The sequence below is a fragment of the Natrix helvetica genome (assembly GCF_964273705.1).
Source record: "Natrix helvetica genome assembly, chromosome: 3".
Lineage (NCBI taxonomy): Eukaryota > Metazoa > Chordata > Lepidosauria > Squamata > Natricidae > Natrix > Natrix helvetica.
Window position 1 is genome coordinate 136,705,854 of NC_138549.1, and position 19,564 is coordinate 136,725,417.

The window sequence follows — 19,564 nt, forward strand, 5'->3', positions numbered from 1 at the left end:
TGGAATAAAGCTTCTTGTCTACCCCACTCGGACTGGCCATTGAACCCAGCTGAGCCCACTGCTACTGGATGACATCCAAGAACAGCTGAGGGGCTGGCACCAGTTCCTGGGGAGGGGCGTTTTCCTTGAAGAGGCCAGCACCTGGGTCCTGGTATCCAGAAGCCTCCTTACTGCCCTGCTCTGTAGATTCCTTATTAGGCTGTCCTGGGAGACCCATCTGAGTGGAAGAAGCCCTGGCTTTGGTGAGGATGGCTTTGAACATCGATGGCTTGAACAACCCAGAGAAGGCGGGCAGATCAGGAGCAGGATTTTCATCCTCAGACAAATCCTTACGGCCAAGGAGGCCAGAGAGGATGACCTCCCTGTCTGGTCCTTAGAAACTGAAGCCTGCGTTCCAGACTTGGGTCGTGCCTGGCGAGGTAGGCTGTGGCCTAGCTGACTCATTCTCTCAGCAATGCCCTGAGATATTGCAGTAGGGATGATCTCTCGCATCTCATTGATCATATTGTGGCCCTGGTCCTCAGCTGGCCAATGGCTCTCGGGCCTATGTGCAAGTGAGGAAAGGTCTTCCTCATCAATAAGGGAACCAGCCTCCTGCACTGAATCTCCCCCTAGGGAAGGACCTGGGGACCCTGGGGACGCCCTGGGTGGGTCAGAGGAAAGATCGAAGTCCCCTTCCTCCGCCAGAGATGGTGAAATCTCTCTATGGAGGGGAGGCAAAGGGGGCCCAGTGGGAACCTCTGCAGGAGGAGGAGGCCATGCAAGTCTTTGGGCCTTCTGGATTGCTTCTCTATAACTTTCTGGCTCCTCTCTGCTAGCCTCTGATAGGCCTTGGACATCCCCTTAGGTTTGGGCTGTTTGCCCTTGGGTAGGCGCTCCTTAGCCACCCCTTTGCCAGCAAGCTCTTGCCTGCTACATTTAGGGGAAGAAAGACCTGCTTGATTGATGTCTTTAGCTGCGCTGATGGAAGCCAAAGTAGCTGGAACAATCTGGCCAACACCGCAGGACAGTTGTGAGGCTAAAATGGCAGTCAGTCAATGAAGTCTCAATGTCCTGGTCTCTGTCCGGGAACAATGGTGGTGAGGCTGCAGTAGGTCAAAATGGCGCCTTTGACAAGTTCAGTGCGTCCGCAGATCCACGCTAATGTCAAACAGGGTATAGCCAGTTCAAAGCCAAAAGCCCTGTAGCCGCTTGAAACCAGTCCTTTGGGGGAGGGAGGAACTTCCCTGGAGACCCAGAACAAGGTCCTTGATTTAAATAAACCTTCCCAGTGGAGATCTGCAAAAGGAGACAGGCAGCGGCGATTCAAACGGCCAAGAATTTTTCGTGCCCTTTTTAAACTTCAAAATAGCCACCGTGCGGCTCGGAATGGCACTGGGGACTGCCTGCCAGTCGGAAAAAGGCTTTAGGAGCCTCCGGGGCTGTTACAAGCTCTCTGATGGCATTTTGGGGCCCCCTAGCTTCCTACCTGGCCCCAGGCTCACCAGCAGCCGCTGAACGAGCCCCCGCAGTGGTGCCTCAACCGCGTGGTTGCGGAAGCCAGCCTCGTTCTGAGCAGCCTGCTCCACATGAAGAAGCTGACAGGAAAAAAACTTTCAAACTGACAGGAAACTTGTAAGACTACCACTATCACAAAAATAATAAAAGGCTGTACTAATCTAACTGTTTGGAGAATCCAACCTGCTACTCAAGAACTGGAGTTCCCCAACTGCAACCTTTTAGGGCGACTGAGTTTTTTAAACTGAGCCTCTAAAGGGAGCAGGAGGCGTGGCTACAAAAACTTTGAACTCATTCCTTGGGCAGCAAGCTGAAGTTAACCCATGCTTGGACATTCCAAGCAGCGCCTAGGAGAATAAGTACAGTATCCTGTGTTTCAGGATGGTGCAATAAAAGATCAGCAGAACAGTAATACAGCAATTAGAATAATAATTTTAAGCTATAGTTAAGGCTTATAAATTATGTCTATATGTATAAAAACATTTAAGATCTAAGACAGAAAATATATCAAAGCATCTGTGAAAAACTGAAATAGTTATTCTTAAAGAATCCAAACAAACTAAAGAACCACTAGAACTGTTCTATGGTAAACTTACAAGAAATACACAGAACAGACACTCAAATTGAAGCATCTATTACTTTGGGGAAAAAATTGAGGTAAATACACTCAACTGGAAGTATATGTATGAGATAGTATAACAAGTTACAATCCTAAAGTACTAAGTGAGATAGTACCTATTCACCAGTTCCACGGTTAAACAATAATCCAAAGTCTATAATCAAAATACTTCTCTTGCCAAGAAAACAAATCCACAAGAATCTATCCAGGAAAGCAGAGTTTCTATACATCATTAACTTTAGAAAAGTGATTTCCTCGAATTAATCCATGATGTAGAATTATGTCAAGTACCCACAGGAAATAGGCAGTCACATGTTTGTTCAAAGCTAGTCTAGTCCATAAATATCAAGGAACATGATCAATTTATATGTCAGCAGTTCAGTTTAAGATATGTTATGCTAGCTTTTTTCAGAAAGGAAAGAGAAATTTAAATTTCATGATAACTTTAACTGGATTTCATCCCTACACATGTTTAAATGCTACATGTAATATTTTATATTACATAGTTCATATGGTTCAATAATAATATTAATTCATGCATACCTAGTTATATACAGAATTTGTTCACTTTTACTCAAAGAATCCCTATTTGCCAGGAAGTAAGTTGAAACTGACAGAAGCAAATGGCATCTACCATTCTTGATTCTAAAGTTCATAAAAATACAGTTTGCATGTATGGACATATTCTTATAATAAATAAATGAAATCACTGCTATCCCTTAGAAGTTAAAACATATTAGATTTTAGTGATTTCTCAAGTAGACTATTTACTTTAATTAGTAACACAGGTGTCTTCAATCTCATAATGAATCACTCAGCCTATTTCAATGGAGTACTTTTGTACTTACTCAAGTTTTTTGTGTCACTGCACAGCATAGTGAACATAGGAAACAAAGAAAAGCAGAAAGGAAACGAAAAAGCCAAGTGAGCTAAAGTTAAAGACTACAAAACTATCTTCAAAGAGTTTCATGTTCTTCTGACCTGTTAATATTATCAAGCTTAGTTTAATTTTATCACGTTTATGGGATTGAAGACAACCAACCACCTTGGATGTAGCTGCAAGGGGAAAATTGACCTAGACTAATCAGAGGATTGTATAAAATGATGGAGAAAGAACCAGGAAAACTTCAAAACACATCACAGCTGACTTCCAAGAGCAAGGTACAACAATATCAAGTCAAACCACCCATTACTGAAAGATGAATGAAAGTGCCTCCATGGTAGAAAATCCATGAAGTCTCCACTCTGAAAGACAGAGACAAAAAAGGCAAACTGGATTTGATAAATTGCACCTTGAAAGCCACAAGTTCTTTTGGAAGAATGTTCCAGAAGGTGAAACAAAATTAGAGCTTTTTGTAAATCAACAACTCTATATTCATTGAAGAAAAAAATGATATTCTGAAAGAAAAAATAACCAGTCCTATTGTAAAACATGGAGGAGGTTCAGTACCAAGTGCCGTGAATCTCTGCAGAGCTCAATTAAATCAGATTTTCAAGATCTTCTGGAGGGAAGATAATACCCAATATTAGAAAGGTCTGTCTCGGTCACAAATCTTGTGTCCTCCAGCACTATAATAACCCAAAATAATGCATCTAAGAGAACCCAAGATTAGTTGAAAAACAAAACTTGAATTGTTTTGAAGTAGCCTTCTATAAGTCCTGTCTGAATCCAATCTAATCTCTATGGAAACAGAGAAGAACCTATGAAACCTAAAGACAAATGGAGCAATTTGCTATAAAAGAATGGGACAAATTGCTGGTTGAGAAATATATGTCTTATTCAGAGCTACAGAAATTGCTTGATTGCAGATGCTATTTCTAAAAGGTATACTATGCAATATTTAGTTAGGTCCCACTAATTACACCCATGTCATTTTTATTTGTTTTATATGTTGCAAGAAAACATATAGTCATACATCAAAGGCAAAATGTCTGCTCTATGGACTAGAGAACAAAGATTGGTGAATGACATTGTGTCAGTATCAACATTTTTCATGATTAACTGGGATCTTCTGAAAAAACGTGGATACCAATACTTTTGACTGTGTCTGTAAATGACAAATGAATATTTAGACTGTAGTAGTTTCTTTGGTGGGATGTTTTGAAGTGTTAACCACCATGGTTTTTTTTCTTTTTATTCTTTACTTTGGGGGATATGATTGTTTCTTTCATTTTTATTGTATTGAGGGCCATCCAAAATCATTTGGAGTTGGGCAACATTAAATGTAATGAAATAAATAAATGAAAACCATGAAGATAATGCCCTCCCTAACCTCTTCCACAAACCAATTAAGGTAAAAGAATGTAGGATTTGGTGGGAGCAGAAAGGATAGTCTGAGCATCATTACTTTTCTTCTGTAATTTTTTTCTATACCTTGTGAAAGCAATTTATGTTTTCCATGATTTAAGACTTAAATCTAATTTTTATTTTATACTAAGTACAAGTAGATGTTTGCTCTTGGAGACTAGGACATTCTCATCAGCCATTTTTCAACAATGCAATCCTACCAAAAAGACTCAAATTATCAGTAAAGGCTATATCTAAGTCTTAAAATTCAAAAATAATGCCATTTCTTATAGTGGCATAGTATGGAGTGGAACAATGGAATGTGAAATGTGTGAAGGTAATATTGAACTGTATTTGACACATAGCGTGCAAAGGCAATTGGAGGTGGAAAATATAACTAACAGAAAGCATTCTGGATTTCAGCTTTCTGTGTATTACTTACAGTCATCAACACCAGATTCAAATTGGAATTCAGGCATGCGGAGAAAATTTCTCTTACCTGAGTGTGAAAGTTTGAAATGGTGGTTGTTTCAATGTCTTTTTTGCCAAGGATTTCCATTTTCACTGGAGTGCTAGGGAAATTGAAAGCAAAGTAATCCAAGAAGTCTGGTAAGTATGCAGCTGCCCCATGAACTATCGCTAGAGCATAATAAGCTGCATTTTTCTCATTTTCACTGAATGTCAAAGCAAGAAACTCTTCTGCAAATCTCTCCATCTCCACTGGAGACAAAAATGAGAGTTCATCCATATAGGCATGAAGAACTAGAGCTCCTCCATTTGATTGATGCTCTTCATGAATAAAATTACTAAATTTAGTGCCTGTTTTTAAGAAGCTGTTGCGAACAGAATGCTCCTGGTGGGTAGTAAATGGAGACTGCACCCCCTGGGGTATCCTATATTCCTCCATGCCGACATTCAACTGACACAGCTGTTCGTCTTTTAGATACCTAAAAGATTCCTTGTTCTCTTCCAAATTATCACTCTCCCCTGGAGTCAACGTCTCTTTGCTGACACGGGTAAGACCAGCACACACTGTCTGTACTTCTTTGTTGTACATTTTCAGATGCCTGCCTCTCATGTCTTCTCTGTGTTTCTTTTTCTTCTTCTTCTTTATTTTCTTTACAATAAGACTGTCAGATCTTTCTGTCTTGCCATTTTCATCTCGGGTTTCTAAAAGTAGTAACAAATAAGATATTTATGTTGCAAAAGAATTATATTGAATAAAAGTATATTTTTTTCAATAATGCACCAGTACTTCACTAAAAGGTTAATATAATATGTTACTTTTAAAAATTGGCTACTGTTATATAACAAAATGCTTTTTACTTTTACATACATACATACATACATACATAATACATAAATATGTACTAGTCATTTCTATAACAACAAATATAACTAATCAGCAAAACCCAAAGTTAAAGTTTCTTTTTTTCCATCTCAAGCATAAAATCCAGAAGTGGATTATCAGCAGAAATAAAGTTGAATGTGTTTTTTTCTTGAATTAAATCAGATAATTTAGCCATCTCTGCTATTTCCATTAGTTTTCCAGCCATGCATCCATTGTACAAATTAAAGTATCTTTTTTGTGTATATAAAGCATTCTTGTTGCTGTCAACATATCTAACAGCAAAGTTCCATATTTTTTCCAAGTTCTTGCCAACCAACATTCCTCGACTGACAGGACCAGCAATATGTCAAACCATGACCAAACTGGATGGGTAGAAACTACTGGGACAAGATAATTCCTAAAATAACATAGTCACAAAGCCATTAACGGCTTTAAAGTAATAACCAGCATATTGAATTGCACCTGGCAACACACTGGCAACTAACTTACTTCTAGTGATAGAACTACTGATACTGATAAAATGTCTCTATCTCAATTCTGTCATTAGTATGTTTTCTCTGGAAAAAACACACAAAACAAAATTGTATAGCAACAGCAGTTTGAACAAAACCTCTTAAAGAAGGCCTTGTGTATGAATTCATTTCATAACTAGTTAGCAATCCAGAAAGGGTATATTTTCTACTAAAGGTATTCAAGAGCTTTCAATGAAGAATACTGTACACTTAAATCCTCAAACCTTGGGCAGGACCAATGGAATCACTGCCATCCATGTATTTAGTAACATTCAAACTGTATGAACATGGTAAGGAAAAACTGCTTTTACAGAATCTTGCTTTTGTTGTTCTTGAATTATAAATCTCAGTATTTTGTAAAAATTGTCAGTTCCAGTTATTAACTGTGCACCTTTATCTTGGCAGAATTGGAATTTACTTTCCAAATGAATCTTTTCTATTTTTGCCTTGATGACATTTGTGCATAGGGTTTGTTCTTGGATAGCAAAAGCATTTTGCTGTTTCCATTTTTAGCACATCATTCTTAAGCCATTACCATATTCTGGTAATTTCCTTCAATATCCTTCAAAAAATGCCCACAGGGTGCTTGTGTTTTCCACATCGCTGATGTCATTTCAAGCTGTTTGTCTATGAAATTATGTTCTTACATTTCATTTTTACATATAGCTTTTTTTCTGAGATTTGTTTAACAAAAGTTTATTTACTTCCTTCAAAACAATATAAAGGCCTTATTTTTCTTTTCTCCAAAGCTTATCTGTAAAGTTCTCATCCATTTGGAAGACATCATCTATTAACATCACTGTGAGGATGTAGGGCAGTACTCATAATCATCAATCTTCTGATTTGCTGATCAGAGTTATCAACCATCTGAGTCCAATTGAGTATTCCTGAAGTATACTGAGTTATCGGTATTGCCCATGAGCTGATGGCTCTGATTGTACTTCCACCATTTAGGCAAAATTTTAGAATTTTTAATAATTGTTTGCAATTTAGTGAGTCTATTTTTCCTTTTACTATAGTTGGTTGCACAAAATGCCTGATGTTTCCAATATCCACAAATTTAATCTTGTTCAGCTGCTGGCCTGTTGATTGTTTCCTTTATGATCTGAATACTTTTTTGTGAATTAATGATTTTTTTTCTTTACTTCAATTATAACAAAGAACATCATTAGGTAATTATTCCTGTTCATCTTTTGATTGCATTGATAAGTAAAGAAAGAGAGACTTTTAGATATTTGAAAACTGATAGCCATGATTTACCTTATTCAGCATCCTTGGCAATAGGCCCATCACTAAATTAAATAAAAGTGAAAACTGAGAACTTGAAGTTAATCTGGTCAAAAGAAATTTCAGTCAGCTGGAGGCAGCAGAACACAAGGAGCTAGATTCAGGTTCTACTGTTTTCCCTAAAGCATGCTGAGTTGGGCACAGAGCAGAACAGAAGAATTCTGCAAGACTTCTTGTATGACAAGGGCATGGTTCATTTAAGAGACTTTGCTGGCAAGCTGTTCTCCACTGGGAGCTATCACTCTATTTGCTGGAGCTCTATGCTTTGCCCGTGGAACCTGTTCCTTAAGAAAACCCTGTTCCTTGGAACCTGACCCAATTTTGGACTCTTACACTTCTAGAGTATGACCTGACTATGCTTCTGTCCCCAGTCTGGACATTTGGAAGTCTCTGTAGGCAAGCTGGTAGGCATTTGGGGCTTTGCTGCTTTGTGTGTGCATTTACACATATGCCCTCTTGGACACTGCCTATATTTACCAAATCCTAGGTAAAGCTCCTTGCAACTACTTGGGGCCTACATGTCTGATCAGGACAATTCACAATAATGAATCACCTTGAAAGATCCCCCTTTTTGACTCCACATAATTGATCGTTATTTACAATTAACTTTGTAAATGAGCTTTCAATTTTTCCATGCTTTTATTGTTTCTACAAAATCTTAAATTTTGATTGATACAAAATAATGTGCATAATTTTCATAATATAGCCATTTGAAAGAAGTCAAATGCTTTCTTGTAATCATTCCAAGCAATACATACATTTATTTATTTTAGAATTGTTTTATTAATAAAGAACATTTTTTGTCATTGTGAATTTTTCAGTTTCCTTTTTGTCCAATTGCATAATCAGAAATTTCCTTTAGATAAACATAGTGACTTCACTATTATTCCAGTAAGCGTTTTGAATGTGGTAGGCAAACAAGTTATCAATCTTTACTTTTCAGGTATGAATTCTTCTTGTGTTAAAAAGTTTCTTTCAGATTCATCCAGGCTTCATTTGTTCCATTCTTTAGTGAAACATGAAACTGATCAGGTAACTATGCAGATGTGCTAACCGAGCAGCTACCTGGCTAGACATTGATGTTAAAATCTATCCAACACATCAGTCCCAGATATATTTGTTGTTTTCTCTGACTGATTCTAACTATTAATCCCAATACAGTTAAAATGTTCATAGCTTTTTTTTCCTTTTTATTGCATTTTTGTAATTTAACTATATTGTGTGCTCTTTCGTTTTATAATTAACTTCTAGCAAAATGCATTTTTTATTGTCAAGTTTCAGGCTTTTATTTTTCTTTGATGGTACTTTGAGTTAATATCCATATAAAATTTAGGATTTATTCTAAATTGTAAATTTTGTTTACATAGGTTTATGCCGTTTGATTCTTCCTGACAATGCCACAATTTTCAGTTTCAGTTTTGCTTGAACTTCAGCTGTGCTTTTGGTTCTGATGTAATGTTGCAGATCCAGTTGCAGCTTTTCAGTTTTTATTAGGTTTTTAAACCACCCTCATTATTTTTACAAATCTTAAGTTTAAGGTTTTTTTCAAATTGTTCAGATTCAAAATTTTGAATATATTAAAAGAAGTTTTTAACATTTTCCCTAAAGCTATTTTTGCTGTTCTTATTAAATGCTTTTATTAAAACTGTTTCTGACACAGTTTGTGCTCTTTGGTTATTTTCATTAGGCTTCAGTTTTCATTTGCTAAAGAAAGCTTTCTTCACTTTTAACAGGGCTGTCTAGGCCCTGTTAAAATGCATTAAGTGCATTAAAATATGCTGTCCTGTGCCTTATCTTGGTTGACTCTTTCTTACCTTATGGAATACATGCAATATCAGTTTCGATTATTGTTATTTTAAAAAAAAACCCTGCGCATCAGATGAGCATATTCCTTACATCAAATGGTGGCACACTGGTTTGACTGCAGTATTGGAGGCAAACTTTGCCCACAGCCAGGAGTTCCATCCTTCCAAGGTCAGTAAAATGAGGGCCCAGATTGTTGGAGGCAGTATGCTGACATTTATTAACCGCCCACAGAGTGCTATAAAGCACTACAGAGTGCTTTAATTAGTATATAAGTCTAAGTGCTATTGCTAGTTATAGGCAACACCTGCTACCTTTAGTTGTTATCTGAAGGATACATTCTTTCAATGTTTGCTATTATAAAGCATGTATGCAGGATACATATATAAAATTCATATACAGACATCATACTCCATTGATTCACACCATTCCATTTCTAGTAAACCCTCTTGTTATTAATTAAAAGCTACAAGCAGGCATTTATAACCAGTTGATTAAAGATTGGTGAAGATAATCACAACCATCAAGAAAATAAGATACTGCTTGTCACATAAACAAAAGTGATATTTCAGTTTCCCCCTCTTAAAATTTAAGACTTTTCAGAACTAAGCGAATTTGAAGACCTCAACTAGAGGAAGAAAACAGTTATTGAGGCTTACAGAAGGTTCTGAGGTTCTTTCCACTTTACCAGCAGCCTCAGAATTAATATTGAAATCTCCAGAAGCAGAAAGTTCAGGAATAATAGACAGAAAGAATATCTGTTCAGGAAAACTATATCTAGGAAAATGAGCTAACATGTTTAGCTAGGGATATTGTGTTAATGTTTGTTTTTCTGCTATGCTACAGTTTTGCTTTTATATACAAGGTAGAACACTTTGTGTTCATAAAGTTATATTATTTCTGTATTATTTTGCTCCAATGTCTTTTTCCCCCACATTTGTAGCAGAGTGATATCAGCTTGTGGTCTGCCCCATCTCTTTTGCACTAAATTTAAGAGGAAGACATGAAGTAAGGCGCACTCTGGATAGCAGCAGCAGGAACTACCAAACCACTAACCAAAGCAGGAGGTGAAATCAGGTGCAAGACCTAGAGAGCTTTTGGGAGATAAGGTTTGATACTTCCAATCTACTGCTATATGGGCTAAGCCATTCTGCCACATCATTGTATCTACTACCATGGCACAGATATGCATCACAGAATTTTTCAAATTTCTAGTTAATTTAAACCGACCTGCCTACACTACTATTTCATTGGCATATATGTGAAACAGAGACCACTTCCAAGAATATCTTGACTGTTCTCCACTAAAATCTCTTACCTAGTAATTTCAATTTTACTTCCATGGCTGGCTGCTTATTTTTTTCTTATATTATTGGTATCAACCTATACCACACCACCGCCTGTTCCTCAGTCTATCCGGAACCTATCTAAACAACATGCAACTTCCACCTCTCCAGATCGGGCAGGCAGGTATAGGATCTCCATATCAATCACAAACACACATGACATGGTAGAGAGCCAAATATCCTTTTTTTCCCCAATATAAGTGGAACTCCATTAGAAAAGTTCACTGAGAAACAAAAAGTAGGGATTTTTTTTTCTTCAGTGCAGTTTTTGTGAACATTATTTTGAGCACATGCCTCAGCATTTTGTACACTATGGGTTCTTTGCTACTTAGTAGTTTTTCTTTTAAGACACTACCTGGAGTAAGCTTAGACTATTTTTCTCCTATTAGGAAATCAACATTAGCATTGCCTGTGGCTGAAGTTCATATTTAGGAACGTTTGATTATACTTATTTCATTCAAGCATTTAAAAAGCCAAGAATTTACACAAGTTTGTAATTGGTTTAAAATGCTATTGTTATGTTATGTTATGTTATGTTTGTGTGAGACTAAATAAACAACTTCAATGATTTCCTAGTTTGAGTGGTCTTCTATTTATAATGCAAACAAAGGAGCTAGATAATCATGAAAAAATTTATTTCTATATATGATCTATTTAATTAGTAATTAAACTGCTATTTTTAGCAATTGCTGAACTTTTTATATACACATGTTTCATGTAATATGAGCTATAATCATACAGAGTTTGTGATTTTATGATAGGCTAGCACAGAATTGATGTTAAAGAACTTACCAGGATGGTAACTTGGTAAAACTTCACTACTTGCTCCTCACTTCGGTATGCATTTATGTTCAACTGCTACAATATTACATTAGAAGTTTTTTAAACCATTTCAAATTTAAAATGCTTAAGCTAATGGTTTTTCACAATTAAAGAATACTTTAGCTCATCCATTTTTGTATCTCTGATTTTGATTTCATAATATGATTTTGTTTGTATGCCAAAATTATATAGGCACATTCAAATTTTGAAGTCATATCTACAAAATCTCTGTATGTTAATTACTATAAACAGGAGTAATCCCTAATTTATGTTAAACTGTAAGTGAGCAATTCCAAATAAGTAACATCTACAAATTAAATCCTTCCCTGAAACAATACCAACTTATGAAAAGAACAAATCATTATTAGCAGTAAATGAAAGAGCATGTGGGAAAGCACAAGCACTCAGGAAATATTTTTTATTCTATACAAATATTTGTTATATTTAAATTCATATTAGGTAGTAATGAAAAAAAGAACCAGATGGTAAGATATCCTATCATATGATAAGCTGATTGCCTATAAGAATGGGATAAACTATTTTAAATAGTTTGTAGCAAAAATAGTAACTTTATAGAACTGAGCAATGTTTGTCACAAAAACACAGTTATCTCATTCTGCCTCCCCAGTAGTAAAATTTAGCTTTCTCTTGTGTAACTTTTTAAAGACAACCAACTGTTTTAAGAGTTAGAAAGCATGTGTGCTTTTAAGCATTTAGGTTTTTTTAAAAAAACAGAAACCTGAAGATAGCAATGTTTATTTTCCCAACTGATTTGTGGCATAGCACATCCACATAACAATTTTTTAATCGTTTAAAGTCACAATAGTAACTACATTAAGAGAAAAAACACAACTATATTTGTTAAAAACTTTAACCTCTAGTCAAGATTTTCAACAAGTTTAATATATTTATCCATGTTGCAGTATTTACCTAGTCATTGATATTCTTTCCCCCTAAAAGTCATTTATTTATTTTCCCATTATAACGTATACAATAACTGAATTTGTTTCATTTACAAACATGTTTGGACCAATTCTGGCATACTACACAATCTCCTACTTCAAGGAACAGATAATAATCTCCCTATTAACCAAAATCAAAACAACTCTTAATTAGAAACAAGTAAGGCACTACATAAGTGAACTTTAGATCACCTTTCATTCTTTGACAAAACTGGCAACTGAATACATTATGTACAGTCTGCTTACAGAAGATGTATTTATGTGTGTGGTGTGTGTGTGTGTGCCATGGCTCTCTCCATGTCTATATATAGACACATACATTTCTTTTTCGCAAAAAAGCAGCAGGAAAGTCATGCATAAAAAAAGAACCTGTCGCAGATCCTGAGTTTACAGCAACTTCCCTTTAAGGAAAGTGACAAACTTGAGGAAAGCTCTCCCACAAGTGTTGAGGCGCCTCAGGGCCTCCACTCGCCAAGTCTTTTTTTCCTAGGGAGGAACTCTGGCCTTTTTCGACCACTACCAAATCTTCGGGGGTCTTTCATTCCTGGGTTCATGTTATTCACAACGAATTCCTCTCTGTCAAGTTAGGTCAAAGAAGCCCGACAAAGGCCTCTTGAAATTGAGCTTGGCGGGCGTGCCGAAGTCAGGAGCGGCTCGCTGACAGGAGGCGTGTGGGGATCGCGCGCTCGTCGCCCAAAGGAACCAGTAACACAGTAACATCCTGGCCGGGGGGGGGGGGGAGTGGAGACAAACCAACCAACCCCCCATTTATCCCAAGTCCGAACCGTCCCGACCCCTGGCTCCGACTCACCTCGCTTGCTGGGCCGCCCAAGAGAGCCGTCCCCGGAGCTTCCCCGCCTACCCTTGTGGGGCTTCTCCCCAGAAGAACGGCCAGGCTCCGAGTCCCCGCTGTCCGGCCGGTGCCGGTGCCGGTGGTGATGCCGTCGCTCGCAGTGCAGGGCCTGCGGGGGCAGACTAAGCGGAGAGAAAGTGAAAAGCCCGGCGGGGGCGGAAGGCAGGACAGGAGTCGCTGGAAGGCCGGGAACGGAGGCCGACGGCGGCAGCGGCTCTGCCTGAGAGGGCCTCACCGTAAGCGGCGGCTGGCTCAACTTCGCCCTCTTGCAGCTCCCGGCATCCCCGAGAGGACCTTTCCGCTTCCTCCCTCCTCCTCTCGGTCGACCAGGCCGGTCGCCGAGTGGCAGCGAAGGCGTCTCTTCCGCGCCCCGGGACACGGCGCGTACCGCAGCGACCTGCGCAGCCATTTCGCTCTCTCCCTCACACACATTTAAATGGCCCGAGCGCCTGTAAACTCTGCGCAGGCGTCGCTTGACACTCTCTGGGAATTGTGGTCCGAACTTGCACGTCGGGATCTGTAGTTTTCGTTGACTGGACGTGCGCTTGTTTATGCAAAGGTTGCTGGGAAATGAAGTCTTAGCTCCGGTTTTCAGTAGTTTTCATCGAAGAGGAGCGTGCAGGGAGTCACGCAGCACGGCCACATCACGTAGACCTTGGGCTTTCCGGTGGGGGGAGTGGAGGTAACTTTCAACCATGCGTGAGTGGGCGGGGGAATCCCGATGTTTCGTGGAGCATGCGTATTAGTTCAGCTTTGGATCTTTTCTATGCTTTTCTATCTATGCTGAGATAGTGGGAATTGCATTGTTATGAAAGTTGGGATTTCTAAGCACATGCAGAGTGCGCATGATTGCCGTTAATATATGTAATTCAGATCACGGCTTCCATTTCATTGAGACTGATTGAGTAGTCAGTACTTTATATGATCATAAAACCAGCCACAGGAAGATGTATTGTGTAAATGTATAGAGTGCTGAAAATGCTAAAGTCCGGAAATGTGCACGCGCGTTATTAAAGAAAATAAACAGAACTTTGGAATGTTTCGATAGTCGAACGATTGTAACCTTATTTTACCGAGGCTAGCAACTCAGGCTGCTTTATGTTGCTTACTTCAGGTAAGGTAAAGGTTCCCCTCGTACATATGTGCTATTAGTTCCCGACTCTAGGAGGCGATGCTCATCCCCATTTCAAAGCCGAAGAGCCAGCTCAGTAGTCATGTGTCCAGCACGACTAAACACCTCTGCACGGAAGCTGTTACTTTCCCACCAAAGATGGTTCCTATTTTTCTACTTGCATTTTACATGCTTTCAAACTGCTAAGTTGGCAGAAGCTGGGACAAGTAACGGGAGCTCACCGGCACTGGGGATTCGAACCACCAAATTGCCGACCTTTCTGATCGACAAGGTCAGAATCTTAGCCACTGAGCCACCATCTCCCTTGCTTACTTTATGCTTAGCTCATTGAGTCATTGGATGAGAACTAATAGATTTCCGTGAAATTAGAACTATAATTAGAAGAGGCCGACCAAACCCCAAAGGTTAAGATTTTGACTGGCTTACAGTTCTTCTCTGCAATTATTAATAATTTTCCTCAATATCCTGGTTGGGTAGGATGTTCTTTGCTACAGTGTTAAGGGTCTCCCCATATTCAGTGAGGTATGTATGTATAGTTAGTAGCACATGTTTTGAAGGCTGCATTTCATTCAACATTCAGCTTTCACATTCTGCAATTTATCCTGTCTTAATGTTATGATTTTAACTCAAGTCTGGTGCTTGCTTTTTGCTTAATTCCAACAGCACTGTCTCATTTCTCATCTTCTCATCTTTCTTCACATATTGCGTTACAGTATGGTATGCTGGTTTAACTGCTGTGGACAGGAAGGCCCTACAGAGAGTGATCAATTTGGCACAAGAAACCATTGGTTGCCCTCTGACACAACCAATGTTCCCTCTAATTTTTTTTCAATGTGAGCAGAAAAGTATAGTGTTTGAGCGGCACATTTTCATGCCTGAGCACCTGAATTTTTTCACAGATGTCACCTAAGACAACAACGAAATCAGTATTATTTGAAACTCAAAAGTTATGTTTCTTCAAGGTACCCGCTTAATTCAAAGTGTTATATAATATCAGTATTACTTAACAACGCTCCTGCTTAGCAACCAAAATGTTGGCTCAGAAACTGGCATTTGAAGCACACAAGTCTTAAAGCTGTCAAGTTACAAGACCCTTGCACCCCTAACCCTTTAGAAAAAAACCCCCAGGGCTGTTCAAACTTGACAGCTTTAAGACTTGTGGACTTCAACTCCCAGAATTCCTCCTCCAGTCCTGTTGGCTCAGGAACTCTGGCATTTGAAGCATGGAAGTCTTAAAGCTGTCAAGTTACAAGACCCTTCCACCCCTAACCATTTAGAAAAAAACCCCCAGGTCTGTTCAAACTTGACAGCTTTAAGACTTGTGGACTTCAACTTCCAGAATTCCCCCTCCAGTCCTGTTGGCTCAGGAACTCTGGCATTTGAAGCATGGAAGTCTTAAAGCTGTCAAGTTACAAGACCCTCCCACCCCTAACCCTTTAGAAAAAAAACGCAGAGGTCTTCAAACCTGACAGCTTTAAGACTTGTGGACTTCAACTCCCAGAATTCCTCCACCAGTCATGTTGCAGTGACGTCATCTGCGTGGATCTGCTCCATCTTTGGTTTCTTCATCGTGGGCAGGGCTGCTGCTGAAGATGCCGACGAGCTACCACCAGAATAACTGCTGCTACCTCCTCCTCCTCCAACAGCACGACCACATTTGCACCTGAGCTCAGCACCACGTTACCCCTGCCCCCTCCTCCTCCGCCGTGCTTTTGAGGAGCCATGAGGCTTTTTTTCCTCCTGCTCCCCCCCCCCGCCTTCCTACTGGCTCCTGCAGCCTCATGGCTCCTCAAAAGCATGGCGGAGGAGGAGGGGGCAGGGGTAACACGGCACTGACCTCAGGTGCTCCGAGCGGAGGGGAGGTGGCGCTGCCACGCACGAGGATGCCGGCTGGAGCTTTGGTGGCTTCAATTCAGCCGCAGCGCCAGGCGCCAAATCCGGCAGTGCTGTTAGAGGAGGAGGAGGTGGCAGCAGTTATTCTGGTGGCGGCGGGGGCTTTGGGGCTTCACAACTACACTCAGTCACCCCGTGCTCATCAAAGCAAGTCCGGGGAAGTCCTTTGCAGGCAGCCCGTTCTAGCTGCCTGCAAAGGACCTCCCCAGCTTCCAGAGCCTGTGGCAATAGAAATCACTGTGCGGCAGTTGAAAACTGCTGCGCGGTGTTTTCTTGCCACGTGCATGGCCGCGCACCCGCGCACCTTAGAGGGAACATTGGACACAACTGGATGACATCGCCAGATCTCGCTGCTTTAGCAGAGTAAGGAAGATAGTCAGAGACGATTCACATCCTGGTCAGTGTCCCTTTGCACTTCTACCATCAGGCAGAAGGCATCAAAGTATAGCCAGCAGAACAAACAGGTTTAAAGAGTTGTGAGACTTTTAAATACAACCACAATCACTCCATGCACACGCTAGTTTTTTTTCTTTTTCTTTCTTTTTTCGTTTCTGTTATAATTTTGCACCAGTGAGGTTAAAACCAATTTCGTTGTATTTAAGTACAATGACAATAAAGATTACCTTATACTTTCCTACCATCTTCTACATGATTTATCTTCTTCCTTATGATTTATCAATTGTTGTTTGTAACTTGTGATTGATGATTGTAATTATGATTTATGATCTATTACCTGCTGTTTAGATGTACACTGTGTTTATGCACCAGAGACAAATTCCATGTGTGTCCAATGACACTTGGCCAATAAGGAATTCCATTCCATTCTATCCTATTCTTATTTTGTATCCTAATTTAAGCAGGCCCCTGGTGGAAATTTATTCTGCTTTCTTAAAACTTTCCAAAACAAAGTTACTTTTTCAACCAGCTCCAGAGCATTTGAAATGCATTCAAAATGCATTCTCAAAAGGCTACACGTATTTCATAAAGGGCAAAACAACAGTACTACGACTGATACATGCAATCCGAGAACAATAGTGATGCAAATATATGTGGGATAACAATGTAGCAGGAAAAGGATGCTAGTCTTCAGTGACAAAACAACAACAGAGTAATGTGGCTTGAGATGGGAGGGGAAGAGATCTGTAACCTGCATTGCACAACCAGCCTGCCTCCCCTGCCTCATCCTATATAGCCATTCTATGCTTCTGATGAATTGAACAGCAGCTTATAAAAGCTTATGCCTTTTAATAAAAATGTGTTAATTGGAAAAGGTGCTACCAGATGCCTGAAACAGTTTCTCATGAGATTAAAAGACAATGCCTAAAAACTACAGAAATTAATGGGAATGTATGGACTGAATGATATTTGAGAAATGATGAATCCATCAACGGAAAGATTTACATATTATTCGGGTAAGCACTCTTCTTATCCAATGATAGATTATCTTTGGGGTTTAAAAACTTTTTTAATTGACTGTAGTGAGTAAAAATTGCACCAATAGGAATTTCAGACCATGCTCCAGTTAAATCTGAATTTAATTTGGATGAAAGCATCCCAGTCCTGTTCAATTAATGGAGAGCCTGTGGCCTTTAAGAGGTTGTTACGCTAATAAGATACTACATAACAAAGAAGAAATCAAATTGCAAAGAGGTCAATTGTCTTGGTTAACATACAGTAGCTCCAATTCAGTGCTTTTTTAATGTGAAGGATATAAGAAGAATTCCATATCTCACTGCATAAAATACTTTATTTGAGAAATTAAATATTAATTTGTTTCAATTTGCTTAGCTTTCTGATTATTTTTAATAAAATAAAATAAAAATAATATAAAATTTAATAATTTAATAATTATTTATGAAGGTCACTTGTGTTGGCTTTATTTTATTCTCACTTTACCCCACTTTATACTGTATTGTTCACATCTTTCTCCAACTTGGTACCTTCTTCATGGATTGAATTTCAGCTCCCATAAATCCTAGCCAGCATCATCACACAGCTTGTCTCAGACAACTGGCTCTTTTGTGATACAAATATCTTCTTCCATATGCTTTATGTAAAATATGTAAAGTAATGCATTTTTTGAGCTTATATACGTAGCTTACCTCAATCCCTTACCATGGAAAATAATGATTCTGTACCAGGCCTAGAACTTTTTGGTCTCAAAATAGTCAAAATCACAACAGTCAGAAGTGAAAAGGCAATAAAAGATGTTAAACCAACTATTTCTAACCCTATCTTCTTATTTTGAAAGGGCTGGTATAAATGATTCAGATGCTAATTTTTTAACCTCCAGGATAAAGAGTGCTGTTTTGAGAAGTGATTTAATATTCAAATAGTAATTGCTCTCTAAAATCAAAATGGAACTCACAATCAAAACAAGTATTTTTTTTTATCTTACACACTACAAAATATGCTTGAAAATAAATGAGTGAATAGAGGACAGCCCAAACTTCACTTTTTGCTATTGAAGAAATGCTCTAGCACAGCGATGGCGAACCTTTTTTGGCTCGCGTGCCATAAGTGGGGGGAGCACAGGGGGTCGTGTGGGGGCGTGCCACATCCATAATGCAATGTGCTCCCCTCCCCAGTGCACATGCGTGCACTACAGGCGCTCCCTCCCATTTTTTGCATGCTTTTTTCCCTCCCCAGGCTCCAGAGGCTTTATAGCAGCCTAGGGAGGGTGAAAACAGCCTCCTCCGCCCCCCCCCCGAAGCTTCAGGGCCCTTCAAGACGCTTCCCTGAAGCCTCCAGAGCAGTCAAAACGAACCTCCAAGCAAACCGGAAGTGACTTCTGGTTTGCTCGGAGGGTCTTTTTGAGCGCTCCGAAGGCTTGAGGGCCCTTCAGGACGCTTCTCTGAATCCTCCGGAGCAGTCAAAACGAACCTCCAAGCAAACCGGAAGTCCGTTCCTGAAGTTCCGGTTTGCCCGTAGGGCCAGTTTTTTGCGCTGCAGAGGCTTCAGGGAAGCTCATGAAGCCTCCTGGCGGGGAGCTCTTTTCACCCTCCCCAGGCTCCTATAAAGGCTCTGGAGCCTGGGGAGGGCGAAAAATGGCTTTTAAAAAGGCTGAACTCAGCTGGCCAGCGCACCCATGTGTGCTGGCCAGCTGACAGGGCAGCGCCTCACGTGCCCTGACAAATGGCTCCACGTGCCACCTGTGGCACGCGTGCCATAGGTTCGCCATCACTGCTCTAGCACTTCAG

General features: G+C 39.6%; 1 protein-coding gene across 1 annotated transcript in view; it reads right to left on the bottom strand.

Annotated features, from left to right (window-relative positions):
• The window catches only part of RSBN1 (round spermatid basic protein 1), a 28,595-nt gene extending 14,719 nt beyond the window's left edge, over positions 1–13,876 (bottom strand). The window contains exons 1-2 of the mRNA XM_081947444.1: positions 13,298–13,876; positions 4,903–5,573 (exon numbers count right to left, since the gene is read on the bottom strand). Of these exons, the coding sequence (XP_081803570.1) occupies positions 4,903–5,573; positions 13,298–13,748 (1,122 nt within the window). The 5' untranslated portion in view covers positions 13,749–13,876. The remainder of the gene's footprint in view (positions 1–4,902; positions 5,574–13,297) is intronic.
• Positions 13,877–19,564: the final 5,688 nt, after the last annotated feature.